The sequence below is a fragment of the Chionomys nivalis genome, chromosome 24, assembly GCF_950005125.1.
Source record: "Chionomys nivalis chromosome 24, mChiNiv1.1, whole genome shotgun sequence".
Taxonomy (NCBI): Eukaryota; Metazoa; Chordata; class Mammalia; order Rodentia; family Cricetidae; genus Chionomys; species Chionomys nivalis.
The window spans coordinates 18,201,641-18,221,194 of record NC_080109.1 but is presented as its reverse complement, the minus strand read 5'-3'; the positions used below and the strand labels follow the sequence as shown (position 1 = coordinate 18,221,194).

The following is a 19,554-nucleotide window of genomic DNA, read 5'->3' as shown; positions in this document are numbered from 1 at the left end:
AGTGACATCATTCATAAGGGTGACGTTTATGGTTTATAAATGATGCTGCAGGTTTAGGGAGAAAGGGCTTAAGGAAAAACTAATTCTGGAAAATACAGACAGAGTCTATCTCATCAAACAGTAATGGATCACCAAATTGTAAGAATACATCATTCCTAGCATTCCAGGGAGAGAGGTAAGCTGTGTGTTTAATTTTCCTGGTTTCTCCAGTACCTATCTATTTGCACAAGGCATTTTTGTCTTGTACATTTTTTTTCTGGTAGATGTGAAAACAGGGTTGGGAAGCATAGCAAAGAACAACATGGAACAATTAATCATGCCAGTAACAGTTTCTGCCTCAAATTTCTTGTAGTAACTCGGAAGTGGCTTCAAGTAAGAAATTCATTCTGTGATAATATGCATAGACAACACTTAGAACAATGGAAAAAAAAGAGCAAGGAAATTTCATAAAAGCACAGATATATGTCAGGTTTATTCAAATATTAATTTCTTGCTTAATGCAGAACATAATACAATGCTGCTACAAATGTTTGCTTAATGTAATATAATATAATATAATATTCTCATTATTATGCAAGTAGCTATATGTATCCCTAAATTTAACTTCAATGTGTGATTAATATTGCCCAGATATTTCTTCATTAAGTGAAATATTTATATAATTTTGACCAGCATTTAGTTTCCTTCCTTCTAGTGCTTTCCTAGTGCTTACTTGACATAGTAGATTTTATTTTTTAAAATAATCTGTGCTATAGGCTTTAGCCTTTGGGTTGATTAAATGTTACTCATAAATTATTTTTAAATTCTCGTCACTACTTTTGTTAAATGACACCAGAACGTGGATTTTAATCTTTCTTGTGCTGTGCTGTGAATCTCGCTAAGATGTGTTTCACTGATGTGAAAGAAATTGATCTTCTCGTGATGGTTTTACTCTTGACCCAATTTTCAATAGATTATTTATGGTACCTTGTGTTACACAAAGAAGCACAGCTGCATTACCTGTTACAACAATGGTCTGATCTTAGAACTGAATAGTGAATGAGTTGCTTTATTGCCGTGTTGTCTGGAAGACTTGGCCTGCTACCTTTGTCTTACTGTTTAGCGATTTATATATGAGGTAGCAATTTGACTATCAGCAGAGAGAGGTTTGGAGTTTTATCATGGGGAATAAAATGCTGTTCTTTGGACTATCTTGCATCCTTCTTGCTTATTATACTTATATGCCCATTCCAGAAAACCTTGAAGAACCCTGGAAAGTGAGATTCATAGATATTCTTACGAAAATAACAACGCTTATGGTAATATATTTTTCCTGGGAAAATGGGAGGCCTTGTTACAAATATATAAAAATGAAGTGTATTGAGTCAGCATTTTGAAAGAGACTTTGCTTTTTTTAATGCTTTACCTACCAGATAATATTATAGTTTATGTAGTTAAGATTTTAGTTAATTGCTAACATGATTTATTGTCTAATGAAGACACACAATGCTTGTAAATGTTACTTCTAAAGGTAAGTATATACTGACAGCAAAAATAACCAATATTTCTAAAAGAATTTTTGAGTAATTGTTCAGATACTTGAATACAATTGATGCTTTTCAGAAAGGCTCATACGTTTTCTTAAACTCACATGTATAAATGATTCATATCATAAATTTTTGATTTATTTTTAGCCTTCTATTGTTTTAGTATCTTTTTTATTTTTTAGGTAGTTCATAGGCTCCCTGTACTCAAAATTGTGCACTCTCATGTTAAAAGAAGTTTATATTTGGCTTACATCATCAATTTTAAGTGTGTTAATAATTAGCTAAATGGTGATGATGATTTCATTACAGGTTTATATAAGTACTGTGTTAATATTAAAATAAAATATCAACTACTCTGCTGGAGAAGAATGGCAATCTTCCTATGCTAGACAACTGTTCTGTTTTCATGCAGGTTTCTGTGATAACATACCCTGGTAAAAAGCCAGGTGAGAGTCCACAGCAAAGAATACAGGCCATTATTTCAGGACAATCGGGGTGCTATGGTATTGATGTGCCATCACTTTAACAATTAAGACAGGAGATAAATAAATGCATGTATGATTATATTTAGCTAGCTATCATGGTCCTACCTGGGAAACAGAGCCGCCTACCTTAAGGCTGTGTATTATCATATCAAATAATGTTATCAAGACATTTCCCCCATAAACATGCTTACAGCTAACATGATCTAGAAAGTCCCTTGAGGAGACTCTCCTGATTCTTGGCTGTATGAAACTGACAGTCAAACTAATCATTACAACAACAGTGGCAAAAATTTGTGGTATCAAATGAGATTATCTTGATTTCAATTTTTGTATGCTTTAGATTTTTAAATTTATAATGAGCTTTTATTGTTTGACAATTTCATAAATTCACATGAATTCACCTCTCTTGCTGAAACTGTTTTCAAAATTTTTTCTTTCTACTCTTATGTTTTCTTTGTGAATCCCCACTAATTTAATTAGTGTCCTACCTTAACATGGGGGGGGCGCATTATGTACCAGAGCAAGGCTAGCAATCTACACCACTGAAGAAAATGGCATCTCCCCTCTCAGCAACCAATAAGTGTCAGTATTTCCTGAGGTTTGTGTGGCATCTTCTTTACAAGTCCCTTATCTATCATGAAATGTTGATTGGCCTACTATTATACATGTCTTATTACAGATGAGTTTATTGAGATTTCTAGAGTAAAAATAAGAGTATATGCATTGGGACATGTAATAAGTCTGATTGTTTAGTCTAGAAATACTTTCATGTTTTCCTAAAGTCAAGATGATAATCTTTACATATTTAGTGCAAATATATTCTCATTTTATTTTCCTTTGTGCTGACTAATATTTTATTGTTTTGAAAATATAAATAGAATATATATTTACCGATATCTATCTATAATCTCTTATCTTTATATTTATATCTATATTTTGAGCATATTCATTCTACAACTTCTCCCAGACCTTTCATATGCAATAGCCCTCACAACATCATGTCCTTTATAAAAAATATTTTTCATGGCACACTGCATCCAGTTAGTGCTGCCTATGGTCATAGAGCCATGTGCTGGAAGCAGTGCAACTTTCCATATCCCTGAAGGTACCTGATCCTTTCATCCCCAGTAGCCATTAACTGTCAGTACCTCCTGAGCTGGAGTTGGGGCTTTCTGTGTTACAAGGCCCCAATGAATGCTTCCATATTATTTGATTTGGTCATGTGCACATCTCATACAGATAACCGGAGCAACTATGAGGTGATAAGTGCAAGTGCCTTGTCATGTTTGGAAGACATTGTATTTCACCCATCTTTCCCTTCTGTGTTTCCATACCTTTCTTCTCCATCTTCTGAGATGTGCATTTCACCTTTGGTGAAGGATGTGCTATTCACACTATGGCATTATTGCATCACTTACTCTTTTTCCCATAGCATCTTTATGTGAATTTAGTGTTGCTAAAATAAAAAATAATAATGCATACATTTGGATGTTGTTTTGATAGGCCACATTACTTGAATATACGGGTCTAATGAAATTTGAAGATCTTTTCTTCATAATAACGAAAACTCAATATATAGGACCAATTTCAGATGAAAACCTTACAGTGATTGACACAGACTTCAGTAACATTCCTGTTCGTCTGTATTTGCCAAAAAGGAAGTCTGAAAGACAGAGACCAGCTGTCATTTACATTCATGGTGGTGCTTTTGCCACAGGAAGCTTCAGTAAGTGTATTTTGTAATGTGTGTTTTAATGTGATTGCAATTGCTATATGAAATGGAATTCTCTGCATCTCATGATCTTGTTACACCTTCTCCTGCAATGAGTTAATTTTTCCATTGAGCATTTGACAGTAGTCATTATGTTTGATATAATAAATTCACTTTTTATGTGAATTGGTTTTTGCTGAAAAATTTTGGCATTGTTTTCTGTTAAGATTTTAATCATAATAAATTTATTTTTTGTCCCTCCTGATATAAGAACTAAATTCAATCCATAGTTAATTTATGTAAAAAGTATTGTAAACAAGAATATGCTGATTGATTTTAACTACAATTAAAATTTTCACTTATGTTCAAAAGAGCAACTTAAAATTTATTTGAAAGACTATGCCTCTTATTATGGAAAAATCATTTTAAAAAATTATCCTGAGAAGTATATTAGGCTTTAGGTAAACTAGAGTCCCTTTATTAAAAAGTATGAGAACTCTAAATGCTCTTTAAAGATAGATGAATGAAGGTGACTATCTAAACTTATGAATATTATAATGATGATTACAATATTATCTTCAACTTACTTCTAGAGTTCTGATTTATAGCCAATTTTGTGGTATGGACATGGTTACTTTGAGAGAGTCAAGTCATAAACTTTTTTCTCTCCTGTAAAGTAAAATATAAATTCTATGAAAGGAGAGCTTGCTACTATTTAAGCTTTGGGACTGTGATCATCACCACTGCTCGTCAGTCACTGTCTGTGAGACAATGCCTGGTGCAGTCCTTCAGTACTGTTCAGCCAAGCCTCCTCCTGATGTAATTGACCGCAGAAATGAGCAGCAGGAGAGCAATCACAGTGCACCGGGCTGTGAAACTGGAGTCAGGTGAAGCTGGCAACACAGGAAGCCAGAGCAAGTTTTCTGAGAGAACCCAAACAAGTCATTAAGGCACAGCAAGCTTCTTTCATTGTGACCTAGCAAGAGTCTTCTCTTTGGCCTGGGTTAGGAGGGACTTAGTGGATAGGAGTTAACGAAGGTTTTCTAACTCCACTGGAGTTTTTTTTACATGTGGTGGCCAAAGTGTTGACTGCAAGATTTCCATTAAGTAATCACAATTCTGATTTCTCTTAGGATTCATAGATGTGTCTGGGTTTTCCTTGCCTGGCATTTACACAGCTCTGTTCTGTATTTGTGTCTTTTATTTCAGAGATGCTGCCCTATGATTTCGTGAACCGAATGACAGCCAGCAGACTTGATGCTGTTGTGGTGGCCCCAGAGTAAGAGACTGGCTATTTTCAGTATTGTGCCCTTGCCCTCCCACCTAAGCTTAGTTTACAGTACAAGTTGCAAAATCCGCAGTGGTGGCTGGATTGCTGCTAGGAAATTTGGGTTCAAAAATCTTTTCTTAACTTTATAATATCAAAATTTCCTCAACAAGACTCCATTTTGCATTCATCTTTGTCATGGTAGACTCCCATGAGAAGCAGAGATGTGAACATCTTTGCCAATAGAGCAGTAGCAGCTTTAAGAACATAAAGCCTAAGCCAGGCGGTGGTGGCGCACACCTTTAATCCCAGCACTCGGGAGGCAGAGCCAGGTGGATCTCTGTGAGTTCGAGGCCAACCTGGTCTACAAGAGCTAGTTCCAGGACAGGAACCAAAAGCTACGGAGAAACCCTGTCTTGAAAATCCAAAAAAAAAAAAAAAAAAAAAAAAAAGAACATAAAGCCTACCCAGGTAATATGCCTACAGTGTATATTCATCATACCTAAGGGTGTAATAAGGAGGCCCCTTGGTAGTTCCTGGCCACTTAGCTCTGAAATAATCACACAGAAACTGTATTAATTACATCACCGCTTGGCCCATTAGCTCTAGCTTCTTATTGGCTAACACTTACATATTCATTTAACCCATTTCTATTAATCTGTGTCTCACAATGTGGCTGTGCCTTACCAGCTAAAGTTCTGGCATCTGTCTCCAGCAGGGCTACATGGCTTCTCTCTGACTCTGCCCTTCTTTCTCCCAACATTCAGTTTAGTCTTCCACGCCTACCTAAGTTCTGCCCTGCTATAGGTCCAAAGCAGTTCTTTATTCATTAATGGTAATGACAGCATACAAAGGGAAATCCCACATCATGAGGGGTAGAAGCAATGTATGTTAGAGTTATTATTGGGCCAAGTAATAACAATTAGAACCAATATTGGGACCACTCAAACAACTCAAGAACCTTTCCAATGACAGCTCTTATTAATTCATGACTTTTGTTCAAATGTTCAACAATATACCAGAAAGCTGAATACTTGCTATTGTTTTATGACCTTTTGGGTGTATTCTATACTTCTTATGCCTCATCATGATGTTGGAGAAAATTGGCTTTCACCTGCTAATTTTATAGCATCAGAATGGATTTACAAAAATGGAGGTTTTTGCTGAATCATTATAAGGAATTTTTGCTGACAGTATAGTAGAGTCAAGTAGCATAAACTAGTGGGTTCAATACTGTTGTGCTCATAGCCACTGCTTTAAAGCAAGTGGAATCACTTATGTTTGAGAAATTTGTAACTTACAGTAGTAATGTCAGTTTGCCTTTATCATTATAATTTAATCAACTTTATCGCATTATAATTTACATAAGCCTTTAAGAGAGTAAAGTTATATCTAGTTTAAGGATTCTAAAATTAATGCAGGCAATTTCTGTTATTCACCTTGAAATAAAATTATATTTTGATGTTTCATGGTTGATATTATGCTATTTTTAAACACTTAGACACACCTTAAGATTTAAAAATTCACAAGAACTATCTGTGTAATATTGTTTATTATAGAACTATGAATAATTCAAGAATTCTAATCCTAATTGTAAGAGTTAAAAAAATGAGACTGTTTAATTGAGACATGATTCAATAAAAGAATGCACAATGAGATGGGAGTAAGGATGAGGGAGTAAAGATTTTATATATTTTGTCTTAAGAATCATAGTATTTTAGTAATACTTATTGATATAGCTTACATATCCATATATCAAACTGCTTATTTTAATTCAAATCCTCATGCTTGGGAAATGAAATTCTACAATTCTGTGAAATTTTGGACAAATAAGTTTCTAATTGAAGGCAACTACCAACACTTTGCTCTCAGATTTTCTAATTTTAAATTTCTTGAATAATCTAATCAATGATCATGAATTGCTTTTGAGTCACCAACTCCATTCAGGGCCTGGTGAAGTTACAGACTTCTTGAGGATGAAAATATATGCTAAGTTATTCTTCTTCTCACCGGACTAATACCAAAACCACTTTAAACTAGAACCTATGTCTTGCTTTAAACTAGAAACTATTTATTGGTATGTCTTGGTTTATTTGATGGGTTTAAAGGTTCAAAATAGGGCCAAATTTTATTTATAATCTGCTACTAAAATTTAGAGATAATTAGATACTTGAGCTTAATTATCTGTATCTTAAGTTCTTTGTTTCTTTTTTGTTTGATGTACCTCTAAAGCTACAGACTTGCTCCTCAGGATCAATTCCCAGCTGCCCTTGAAGATTGTATTGTTGTGGTCAAGTTCTTTCTCCAGGATAAAGTTCTTGAAAAATATGGAGTGGATCCCGCTCACATCTGTATTGCAGGAGACAGCTCTGGGGGTGCCTTGGCAGGATCAGTGACTCAACTGGTATGTTATGTGTGTTATGTATGATTGGAACCAGCACAATTTAGTCCTAACACAAAGGAATAACTTTAGTTATTGTGTTTGAATGATGTTTTTACTATAATCTATAAAATGTAACATAACCAAATCAGTTTATTCTTTTGCATGATTTTAGATTTAGATGTGGCTTTAGTCAAGAAATTAGGTGATGTTGCATTGAATTTCATAATCCTACTCTCTCTCTCTCTCTCTCTCTCTGTCTCTCTCTCTCTCCTCTGTCTCTCTCTGTCTCTCTCTCTCTCTCTGTCTGTGTGTATGTGTGCACGTGTGCTTAGTGGGCACTGAATCTAAGGCTATTTGCTCACTAAAGAAATGATCTACCTTGGAACTATGGAACTACCTCATTTTAGGCTCTTCTTGAGTTGTTCTCTAGTTAAGCATCCCAGGCTGAATTTGAATCTGTTCTGTAATATGGCTATGCCTTAAGCTTGCAATCTCTCCCCATCAGTCCACAGCTACTTGGAATAGAGTCACACCATCCAGCCTTCCTTATCATACTAATTAATAAAAAGATAGCAATTACTATGAACGATTATTTAGTATAACTTTTATTGCTAGTTTTTCAAAGATAAATTATAAAACTTGTGTGAATTTGATGTCACTGTACTTGATGCAAATTGATTAGTTTTTTATCTATCTGACTAGAAGACCTAATAAGAAAAAGGTAAATGGAAAATTAGTTATTTGAGCTTATGGTTTGACATGGTACAGTACCTGAAGGCAGAAAATCCATGGCAGTGGGAGGAGTTTATCTCTGTGGAGCAGACAAGTGAGGCTGTTTTATACATTTTTTGAGGACATACAGCAAGAGTCATGAAGCAGAAGCAATGGAGGAATAGTGCCCAGTGACTTATTCCTGGTGGCTTCTTCAGCCTGCTTGCTTATATTAGCTAGGATTGCCTGTACACGGGTAGAACCTCCTACAGTGGGCTGTGCACATCAATCACTTGTTTAGAAAATCTTCACAGTCTCACTAACAAATTAATCTTACAAAGTCATTTTCTTTGTTGTTCCCTCCTCTCAAATAAATCTACCTTGTTTCAAATTTACAAAACAAAATGAAAGACAAACCAGCCAAAGCTCCTGAACGTTTGTCAACTTGACATACAAACACATCATTACTTAACTGCAACCTTCCCTTTCTTGTTTATGCCCAACATCTCATATTAATATCATTATATCAATATTAAACACATTGCAACTTTGAAAGTCTCACAATCTTTACAAATTCAAAGACGTTGATGGTCAGTCACTCTAAAATACCCAGTTTCTCTAAAATTTCAAAGTCTATTACTGTGGGTTCTTATAAAATAATAAATTAATTAAATACTTTCATATTCGAAGAAGGAAGAATTAGAGCAATGTCTCTATCAGAACAAAGTAAAACAAAAGTCTAAAATAGAAAAACTTGGGGTTAGACACTGCAGGGTCACTCTATAGGCTCCAAAGGTCTTGCCACAACACATGTAATATGTCTCATAGGCTCAGACTGTCTTAATGCCACACTAGCTGCTGTTCTTGTTGGTAAGACTATGGTACTGACATCTCCAAAATGCGTGGTCTCCTCTGCACCTGGCAAGAGCTGCTCATTTGCTCTCTTCAGGTACTTTGTCCGTGATACACGGTTCCAAAACTCAATCCCAGGGCTTCTCCTTCAACTGAGGCTTCATAATCACCATTAGCTTCTCTAGGCCCTCATGGTGCCTGCCAAAGCTTGGTTGCTCCCCATGACCCCTTCATTCCTTCAAAAATCGGTACCACGTGGGAAGTTACATAATTCCAAGTTCAGATGCCAGCAGAAGGTAGAAACTTAGCACCCTCTGGACTATAACTGCTATGTGTTGATCCTGAGGAAACCCTTCCCAGAAGATTAGAACTTATTGGTTTTAGTGAAAATTTCTGTCCCACTTCCTAGCTCCCAAATAACCACACTGAAATGTTAATCTAATTCATCTTAATCAATAAAACCCAGAGCCAGATATTGGAGTAAAAACCTAGAAGACCAAAGACCCAGGAGAAGCCACCTCTTTTGTTGCTCAGTCCGACAGGCAGAGATCCTGTCTCTACCCCACTTTACCACTTTCTGTTTCCACCACCCAAGTACCGGATTAAAGGTGTGAGCCACCACTGCCCAGCTTCTACGATTAAGTAGTGGCTATGCCTGCCCTCTGATCTCCAGGCAAGCTTTATTTTTCAAAAAACAAACAAAATATCACACAACACCACACTGAGACTTATTATTTATGAAAGCTTGACTGATTGCTTAGGCTTGTTCCTAACTAACTCTTACAACTTTAACCCATTTTTAACCAATCTACTTTTTGTCTCCTGGGTTTATTATCTCATCTCTCCTATCCTTTCTGACCAAATAGCTTCCTCTGTGTCTTGCTGGCAACTCCACCTTTTTTTTTTCCTCAGCATTCTCTGTCTGGCTCTCCTGTCTAACCTCTTCCTGTTAGCTCTTTATTACCCAATGAGGCAACACATCTTCATTGTATACAAAAATATTGTTCCCCAACACAGTAGTAGTGCTAGTCTCTTCTGAATCATCACAAGAAATCAGTATTGATTGTCCCAGGAAACTAAAAGATTTACTTTAGTGGTTCTTAATTCAAAATATCACATGAATGCCCCTGATAGAGTCTAAGAGGTTTTCAAATTTCTGGAGAAATGCTGCTTACTGGCTTGATCCTCATGGCTTGCTTAGATTGTTCTATTATATTTAAGACCCAAATCCCAGGACCTTTGTCATTAACATGGGGTAAGCCCTCCTATAGCAATCATTAGTTAAGAAAATGCCCCACAGGTTTTCCACAGAACAATGTTACAGAGGCATAAACCAAATAGCTCTTTCTTCTCACATAAGTTTAGCTTGTGCTGAGCTGACAAAAGCTAATCAGGATATCCGTCAAGTACAGTTTGTGCTGCCCATACATGCTTGATGTTTGGCTTTATGCTAGAGTGTAGACAAGCCCCCAGAAGCCACAGCCTTTAAGAAAAAAACCAACTCTTCCTTTCCCAGGAGCATCAACTGACAATAGGTCCTTAGAGAGTGGTGAGACATTGTGAAATCAAAAACTTAATGATGTTTAAAACATATTATTTGTTAAGTGAATTTAATAATATTCATTGACACTAGAAACCTAAGCATATCTGTAGTTCAATTCCTTTTACAGGAAAGTGGATAACCATATTTATAATGTTCTTAATTTTTTAAACCTATAAATGCAACATTGCTTTCTTTTTTATTTTTTCTTTTAAATTTTTTTACTTAACTTTATCTCTTTTATGTATATGTGTGTTTTTGACTGCATGTATGTTTCTGCACTATGTGCATACAATGCCCATGAAGATGAGAAATTGCAGAAATTGGAGGTCCTGACTATTTTCAGCCACCATGTAGGTGTTTAGACTTAAACTTGGCTTCTCTCCAAAAGCATCAAGTACCCTTAACTACTCAGCCATTTCTCCAGCACTACAACATGTTTGTCATTAACAGCAAATTAAAATACTTTTTGCTGGGAAAAAAGAAAAAAAAAAGATATTATTTTAGTTATTCTAAAAGCAATCTATTAATAGCATTTGCTAATTAATTTTGCAGAATATTTCCTTTTTCACTCATAATTATGTGCGTCTACCAAAGATACTGAGCTTCATCTGAGCTGAGTCTTTAGAACACCACTGACTTCATCAGATGATTTTCCCTATGTCGGGTCTGTTCCATTTCCAAAAATACTAAGATATTCAAGTGTTGCTGTATAGTCTTTAGTAGTTTTTGAGAAAAGGTTTTTCAATTTACATTTTTATTTTAATATTATCATACTTCTTCCCTTTCTAACCTTTATGTAATCTTACTTGTGCCCTACCCAACAAGAATGAAATGGATCTGATTGTTTCTATCTTTTGGAAAGATAACATAATTAAAGAAGAAGAGATTATAAATCCCATGCAGTGAAAGGGGGGCATGGGAGGAGTTGGAAGGGGTAAGGTGTACAAATGAAATACTCAAAAATAAAAGTTTGAATTAAATAAAAATATACATTATGTTTACTGATATAATCCCCATTTTAAAGACCAGCAAGCCAAGGCTTGACAGGACTGGGTATGTAGCCCAATGTATAGCATTTGTATGCTATGAAGCCAAAACTAAAACTAACACAGGACAGGCTCTAAACTTATTCTTTCAAACACAAGCTGATCTGCTCTGATAGACTAGATATTGGGTATTGCTATTTTTTAATGTAACACAGCTTTGTGTACTGCTTCAAGGAACTCGAGGTGTATTATGAGATCCTTGTGAGAAGTAGAGTAGTCAAGGGGAAGGTAGAGGTGAGTCAGAGAAACAGTCATCTGCACAACACACAGGGATTTTCAGCATCCCAAAGAGTCCTGAACAGACATTATAAAATGTCAATTTATGCTTACATTATATATAATGGCCTTTAAAAATGTGTGAATGTGTGTGTGTGTGTGTGTGTGTGTGACAGAGAGAGAGAGAGAGAGAGAGAGAGAGAGAGAGAGACTGTGGTGTAAGATGTTTCACACGATTTTTCTTGTGTATTCCCATATGCACGTGGAGGCAGATTGATGTTAAAAATCATCTTCTGTTGTGCATTGACCTTATTTGTTGAGGAAGGGTCTTCCAGTAAAATTCAGGTCTCACTGTTATAGCTGTTCTTCCTAGCCATCTTCCTTTGATGATGCCGTTTCTGCTTTCCCAGCCTGGAACTGCAGACTTCAGTCATGCCTGGTTGTCAGGTAACTAGAGAACCAAACTCGGGTTCTAAAGATTTGTGAGGCAAGCACCTTAACTGTCAATACACATCCCCAACACCACAGTGGCCATAAACACAACAATTAAAGTACTTCATCTTACATGCAGAAACACCAGTGTTTATGACTTGCTCTTGGATATGTATTTTGTTCTTAGAAGAGGAGTGAAATGGAATATAAATTAGGTCACTATTACAACTATTATGGTATTGCTATTACATGATGGATGCCCACATTCCAACAACATCTATACTTTTAGCTTCCTGTTGAATAAGGAAGGATAGGTTGTAAAAGAACTATGGTTGGCCCATTTTCTCATTGTCTTCATTTGCACTGTAAGTGGTTGGGTTGAGTTAGAGAGGTCGCATAAGGAAGAGAGGCTGTGATAGGTTACTTGCTGCTGCTTCTTCATTTGAAGTAAGTTCTGGTTTCATTGGGAGCTGAGGTTGTTGCATCCATAGGACCTCCAGCTTTTAGCATCCCACATTTAGATCTACATCATGGACTCAGAAGAGTGGATTTTAAAAGCATTGGGAATAATGCCAAGTGTGAAATGGAATAGAATTAAATATTGTACGGAAATGGCATTGCTATTGTGAGTTTTACATAACAACATGGGTGAAACATACATGTCAGCTTCTCTGCTGATTTGCATCATCTACTGTTCTACTAATTTCAGTTGCATAGAAGTTGATATAAGAGAACTTATTTTAAATTATGGTATCTGGACTTTCAAGAAAGCCTGAGGTCTTTCTGCAAGCAAAACTTTCAACAAACCTTTGGCTGCTCATGCCACACAAAATAATTTCTAATAAACCAACAGTAAACAAAAAATGTTATGACTTTTCTAAACCATGTGACTGAAAACTAATATAAAATATTAGGGATTAAAGACGAAAAAGTAGGCCGTGAATTGAAACAGAGCAAGGCATAGTATAAGGGATGATTTGAAAGGGATAAGGGGAAGAAAGAAATGGTATAATTATATTATAAAATCAAAAAAGTTGAATTAAAAATGGATCATTTCACTAGGGTAGAGTATTGTGAATCTTTTATATGAATCTTCAAGTCCACTAGTTTAATGTGTCTTAATTGTAATTCTTTATGAGTTTCAGAATGAGGAGGCATGTTGTTGAATGTGACTCAATTTTTTGTATCCTGAATTAAGAAGCAAGTATTAATTCAACAACTTCAACTTGTCCACACAAGGGTAGAATTATGAGTTATGGCATCTCATCTTTTTTTTGACCTTTGCAAATCAGTTTAAGTTGTTTTCAAAGGAATAATATTCTCAGCTTATTGAATCATTTACTTTCAATCAGTTTGTAGACAGGGAGAGAAATGCTTGCCTATCTATGCTCATTTTCCAGGAGGCAGTGTTCATTCTGGATTTCATGTGCCTCAATAACTGCTTTCTCCTTCCCTGAATGCCTGACTTCCTCCAGTGAGTTTGTGTGGCACCAGGATGAGTACGCTTAACTTAACCACACCTTCTATATTAGCCACAAGGCACACATGTCAAAAGCTGCTACGTCTTTTCAGATACTGTTTTTCTGATTCTATGATCACCTCAGCCGAGCAGAAGAAACTTAAAAAAGTGTTAATTGATTCATACTTCCATGTAGTACCTTCAGAGGCCATAAATGGGCACTGACTCTCCTGTCTGGAGTTGTCACAGTTGTGAGATGCCATGTGGCTGCTGAGAATAGAAACCAGGTCCTCTGGAAGAGCAGTCAGTGATGGTGACTGAGCCATCTCTCCAGTCCAATACTGCATATATTTTCAAATCATAGTACTATATGTAGTCTTTAATATAAGATGGAAATTGAACATTTGACACATTGGAATTGAGGTGTATTGAATGCTATGTGAGTTTAGGAGTGATTTTCTTGCTTGGGTGTTAGCATACATAAACATATAGGTGCACGCTTATGGATAAGATTAAAAATATACTGGAATACCCATAAAAATTGTTAGCAGACTAACAACCCCAATGGTTGTGACTGGTATAGGATCATTTTAATTGGACATTTTATATTCCATGCAACTGAAGAAGATTAAATTTTACTTAAGTCTTGAAATAAGGTAGGTGAAGACATTGGATCCTAGATTAGCAGGCAGTATAGGGGAGGACGTATGACTATTAGTATTAATATATGTGACAAAATGTGTTGTTGCACACCAGCAACAATTAAGGATAATGGGATCTTCTAGATTAATCTCTCTTTCCCTCTATCCTCCGTGTTTCCTTTCGTTGCTCTATGTTACCACAGAAATGATTCTATGCTGGTTCTGGTTTGCTCAGACCTGCTCTGCTACTGCCTACCAGCAGGCCCTCTCCTGGCCTGCTGTCAGCCTGTATATCCTTCGTTGTCAGTCACTGTGGGAGGCATGAGGAGTCTCTGCTAAACCATTTATGACACAGTGGTTACTATCCACCTCTTTGCATGAGCTGACTATTCTAACTGAGGAGACAGAGGATAGCAATCTAACTGCAGTGGTTTTCCTTCTGAGATTCTAGGGCAAGGGCAGTGGGAGAGAGGGTCTCCATGTTTATACAAAATTTAACACCACATTGACTCTGGGGTAAGAGTGACCCCCCCCCCCGAAAGCATGAGTGTGACGTGGACAACTGCATCCACATAAAGCCTGAGAGAGCTTGGGAAGTAATTCTAGACAAAAAAGAATAGAGTTAAGTACAGCTTATTGATAGCAGCATTTTCTCAGGTGGGCTCTGTTTGCTAGACACAAATGTGTCTCATTTAAGAGAGGCTTCCTGATTCAGCTTTAGCTGTAAAACCTTGCAGCTCTTTTAAAAAGCCCTGCCATGAAACATTTAAATGGTGTTGATGAGAAGCTGACTGTATGCCCTTTTGGTTTTTAGCCAAAGCAGGAAAAAGGCTGTGCCATTTTAAAATGCTGGTTTTCTGGGCCATCCTGCCAGCATAAACTCTGACTCTTTCAGGCAGGAGGTCTGGCTGCAGAGCATTTGAGTGTGGTTTGTGAGCAGACTGCTGCAGTTTGGTGGCAGGGACCTTGAAACACCATAAAGTTGTGGCAACAGAAAGCTAAGGAATGAACTGGATCCAGCTGTCAAAGGCATGGCTTTAATGCTGTCCATATTGCTTAGAAAATTAAAGACTCACATGGTGAGAAAAAGAGAGATACACAGTAAAGAGAGATTCAAAGATGAAGAAAACCTCTAAATATTTTACAGTATGTTAAAAATGTATGCAGGCTTGGGAGAGAAAAGAAAAAGGGGAAAGTCCGAGAGAGAGAGAGAGAGAGAGAGAGAGAGAGAGAGAGAGAGAGAAGTTGGGTGTGGTGGCACACACCTTTAATCCCAACACTTGGAAGACCAGCGGGCAGACCTCTGTGAATTCACAGTGTGGTGGCACTCCTTTAATCCCAACACTTAGGGAGGCAGAGGCACCTGTGAGTTCAAGGACACCCTGGTCTACAGAGGGAGTTCTAGGACAGGCAGAAATACACAGAGAAACCCTGTCTCAAAAAGCCAACAATTAAAAATAAAAATAAAAGAAATAGAGGTTAAACTAAAGCCTTGTAAAGTTGAAAAATAAACAGAGAGTCTGGATACTGTATGTTATTATGTTCTCTTTGAATTGTTTGAATGCTGAAGAAGGAGCAAAGGCAGCCAAAAGATATTTGTTTATAAATGCTGCTGTGAGATGTGAAAGGTTGGAAAAGGGAATGGTTTTCCTAAGATGTCCCCCATCTGGACCCCTTTGACCAAGGCAGAGCCCACGGTCCCTCTGGCTTATCAATGTATGAAACTTTTGTTGTTACTGCTCTGATTAACAACTTTTGTTGTTACTCCACAGAGCTGATAAGACCAGGCAGTGAGATGTCTTCCGGTACTCTTCTCTCACTTAAGAAGGACCCTGAAGCCTGTTCTCCAGAGCTACTGGATATTCTGGGAGTGTTTTAGTGCACTAGGAGCCACTATTTTGGGGTTTATAATAATAAGGAACAGTAGTTTTAAGAAGGAATTAGAGATAAGGACAAAGATCCCCATATCTTTGCATTGGAAGAAGTAACTGTGTGGCTCAGGATAGTGTTAGAGATACCTGCAATTTTTCGACACTTGTCTCTACCTTGGCTCTTTTCTATTTTCTAACCCATAAATACACTGGTGTGTCTTTGTTTCTTTTGATTTAAAGTCTGTGGATCTTGAAGTATTCCCGAGAAAGCCACTACTCTCTCTTAATTTCTTAATTAAATTTAATTCATTTTTTTCTTGTCTTTTTTTGTTTCTGTGTGGATCCATGTTCATGTGAGTTTGTGTGTGTATGTTTGCCCTTGTGTGTACATATGTGTGGTAAGCATGTGGAAGTCAGCAGTTCCCTCATTTACTTTCCATCTTTTTCTTTCTTTCTTTCCAAAATAGAGTCTCACTGTGTAATGTTTGTGAGCCTGGAACTTTCCAGCAAACCAGTTTGGCCTTGAAAATCAGACTTTTTCACACAAGTATTTTCATTGTCCCTGGACCTTACCAAAATTATCTATCAGATTAAATGGCCAGTGAGGTCAGGAGATATATCTTTCTTCACCCTAGCACTAGACTGACATTATGCCCAGGTCTCATTTTGTGTTGCCGTCCATAGACTTGTTCTAGCAAAGATTTTATAAACTGAGCCATCTATCCAGATTTCACTTAATTAATAAGTTTCTCCTATACCTTGATGAACAATAGAAAGTTTATACTGCAGTATAATCTCCCTGCTTCAAGCACCAACCATAAGTGTTGACTCAGCTGAGGACTATTCATGTTTTTATATGGAAGATCACCTGCAGGCATTAACTCAACTGGAGACTATGCCTGTTTATATGTGGAAGAGCTATTTGGCTCAGTCTCAGTTTTACTGTTGTGTTCACTGCTGCTTATTCTCTCAACTCTTGAGACACTGCCTTTTATTTGGAAAATTACCAGCCTAAAGCCACTGGGAAGGAGAGCTGGAAAACTTTTTTCCTTTTCTTCCTGAACTTGCAGCTTGCAGGACTTCTTTCTTCTTCTTCTTCTTCTTCTTCTTCTTCTTCTTCTTCTTCTTCTTCTTCTTCTTCTTCTTCTTCTTCTTCTTCTTCTTCTTCTTCTTCTTCCTCCTCCTCCTCCTCCTCCTCCTCCTCCTCCTCCTCCTCCTCCTCCTCCTCCTCCTCCTTCTTCTTGGCTTTTCGAAACAGCATTTCTGTGTAGCTTTGGAACTTGTCCTGGAACTTGCTTTGTAGACCAGGTTGGCCTTGAACTCACAGAGATCCACCCATCTCTTCCTCCCAAGTGCTGGGGGTAAAGGCTTGTGCTACCACCACTGGGATAAGCACTTTGTACCTATGGTGTGTTGTTCATTTTGAAGTTGGTCAGATACTTTCCTTGTGATGTGCTGTTGAGATTTCAACTAGCCCTCTCATTTCATATAAATTCACTTTCTGATGAGGACATGACCTTGCACTCAGCACATCCTGAACTTCCTGTGGAGGGCTGCAGACACAGTTGGGGATGCGGCACTTGGCTATAGAAGCATACGTGCTGCAGGGACCACTGCAAGGTCTCTCCTTCAGCGTGATAACTAGGAAATGAAAGGAAAGGATCTTATGACTGCAAACTCAGGACTCTTCCCATTTCCAGTAGAGACAGATTACACATGAAACAGTCCATTACTTTCTTCTTCTCTTCTGACTTTTGTAAATTATTCTTTGTGTTTTCTGTCATAGTATAATACTAGCAGCTAAAGGTAAGGCATATGATAGAATTGTTTTCAACGTGTAACAACAAATGTTCATGCTCCATCTGAATGAGTTTTCGACATGCTGTTTTACAATATTCATTGTTTCTGCTATTGTAGATTCCTGTATGTCAACATAAGCCAGCTGGGCATGATGTCACATGCCTAGGTTAAAACCACATGGGAGGCTAATACAGGAGGACAGTATGTGATAGATAGATAAAAAACAACTTGTCACCAAAAACTAAAAGTATTTTTAAACATAACCGTTCTGCCATCTCTAGTAGAATTCTCCAGCTCATGGTCTTGTTTGGCTGCCAAGTATGAAGAAGGTGGAATGAGAGTCTCATTTTTCAAACCATGAGTAAATTTTATGAGAGTAATCCTCAGATACTGTTTCAGTTTAATAAATTTATTTACCTTAGGACATTAAAATAAAGTTACCAATTCTTTTTTGTTAAAGCTATTGACTCATTAACACTCATCATATGTTTTGTTTACAGCTACAGGATGATCCAGAATACAGAAACAAAATTAAGGCACAAGCCTTGATATACCCTGGACTACAGGCAGTTGATACCTGGATGCCATCTTATCGAGAGTATGAAAATGGTCCCTTTTTGTCAAGGAAGTTAGCAATTAGGTTGTCAATACTATATTTCACAGAAGAGAAGGAAGCGATAGATGCAGTGCTGAGAAATGAGCACATGCCAGAAGGATCGAGGGACTTTTTCAAGTTTGTGAACTGGAGTCGCTTCCTTCCTGAGAAGTACAAGAAGAACCATGTTTATAGGGAGCCTGTTCTTGGGAAGCTGAGTACTTTCTTTCCAGTACTTTTGGATAGAAGACTGTCACCTTTGTTAGTCAGTGACTCCCAGTTACAGAAGTTGCCGTTAACTTATGTCATCACTTGTGAACATGACATCCTAAGAGATGATGGATTTATTTACGTCACCCGACTGAGAAATGCAGGAGTTCCAGTTACACATGAACACATAGAGGATGCAATTCATGGAGCCATATCATTTGTCGCAGCACCAATGTATTTACATTCAGGTTTGAGGATAATGGATAAGTATATAAGTTGGCTACAAGAAAATCTATAAATCAATTGTACATATAGCTACATAGTCAGTTAGCTAGCAACGCTACCTTAAAGCTATAATTTAAAGTATTTTAAAATTGAAGAGTTGTTTAAACATGATTTGAACTTTGAATAAACCTAATTTTAAGTTAGAATAAATATGGTTTAGTATATTTGGGAAGTTACTTAATTTTGATAATTTACAATTCACTAAAATGGAGATATTCATTTTGTTGCCATCTTTAACACCATGAGTAGAGATACTCTCTGAGAAATCAAACCTAATAGTTCAGTACTAAAATGTGGGTAGTGTTATACTCAAAAGGGCAGGAGATTCGCGGCTGGGACAAGAATGGGTGATGAATGAGGAGGTAGAAACATTGTAGTGGCATTTGTTTGCAGTGATTATTAAACTGTATTTCAGTCCCAAGTCTTAGTTGTGCATTGTTCATACAAAAAAAACCCAATTTTGTCATTGTAAATTAGATCAGTATTTATTACAGTCACTGTACATGAAGTCTATTTATTGC

The 19,554-nt window shown here is 36.9% G+C and overlaps 1 protein-coding gene across 1 annotated transcript; it reads left to right on the top strand.

The window, feature by feature from the left end:
• Nucleotides 1–1,160: 1,160 nt before the first annotated feature.
• Nucleotides 1,161–19,046, top strand: LOC130866083 (arylacetamide deacetylase-like 2). Its single transcript, XM_057757338.1, has 5 exons — nucleotides 1,161–1,298; nucleotides 3,515–3,737; nucleotides 4,932–5,001; nucleotides 7,222–7,393; nucleotides 18,444–19,046. Exons 1-5 carry the CDS (start codon nucleotides 1,161–1,163, stop codon nucleotides 19,044–19,046), a joined length of 1,206 nt encoding a protein of 401 aa, XP_057613321.1.
• The last annotated feature ends 508 nt before the right edge of the window (nucleotides 19,047–19,554 follow it).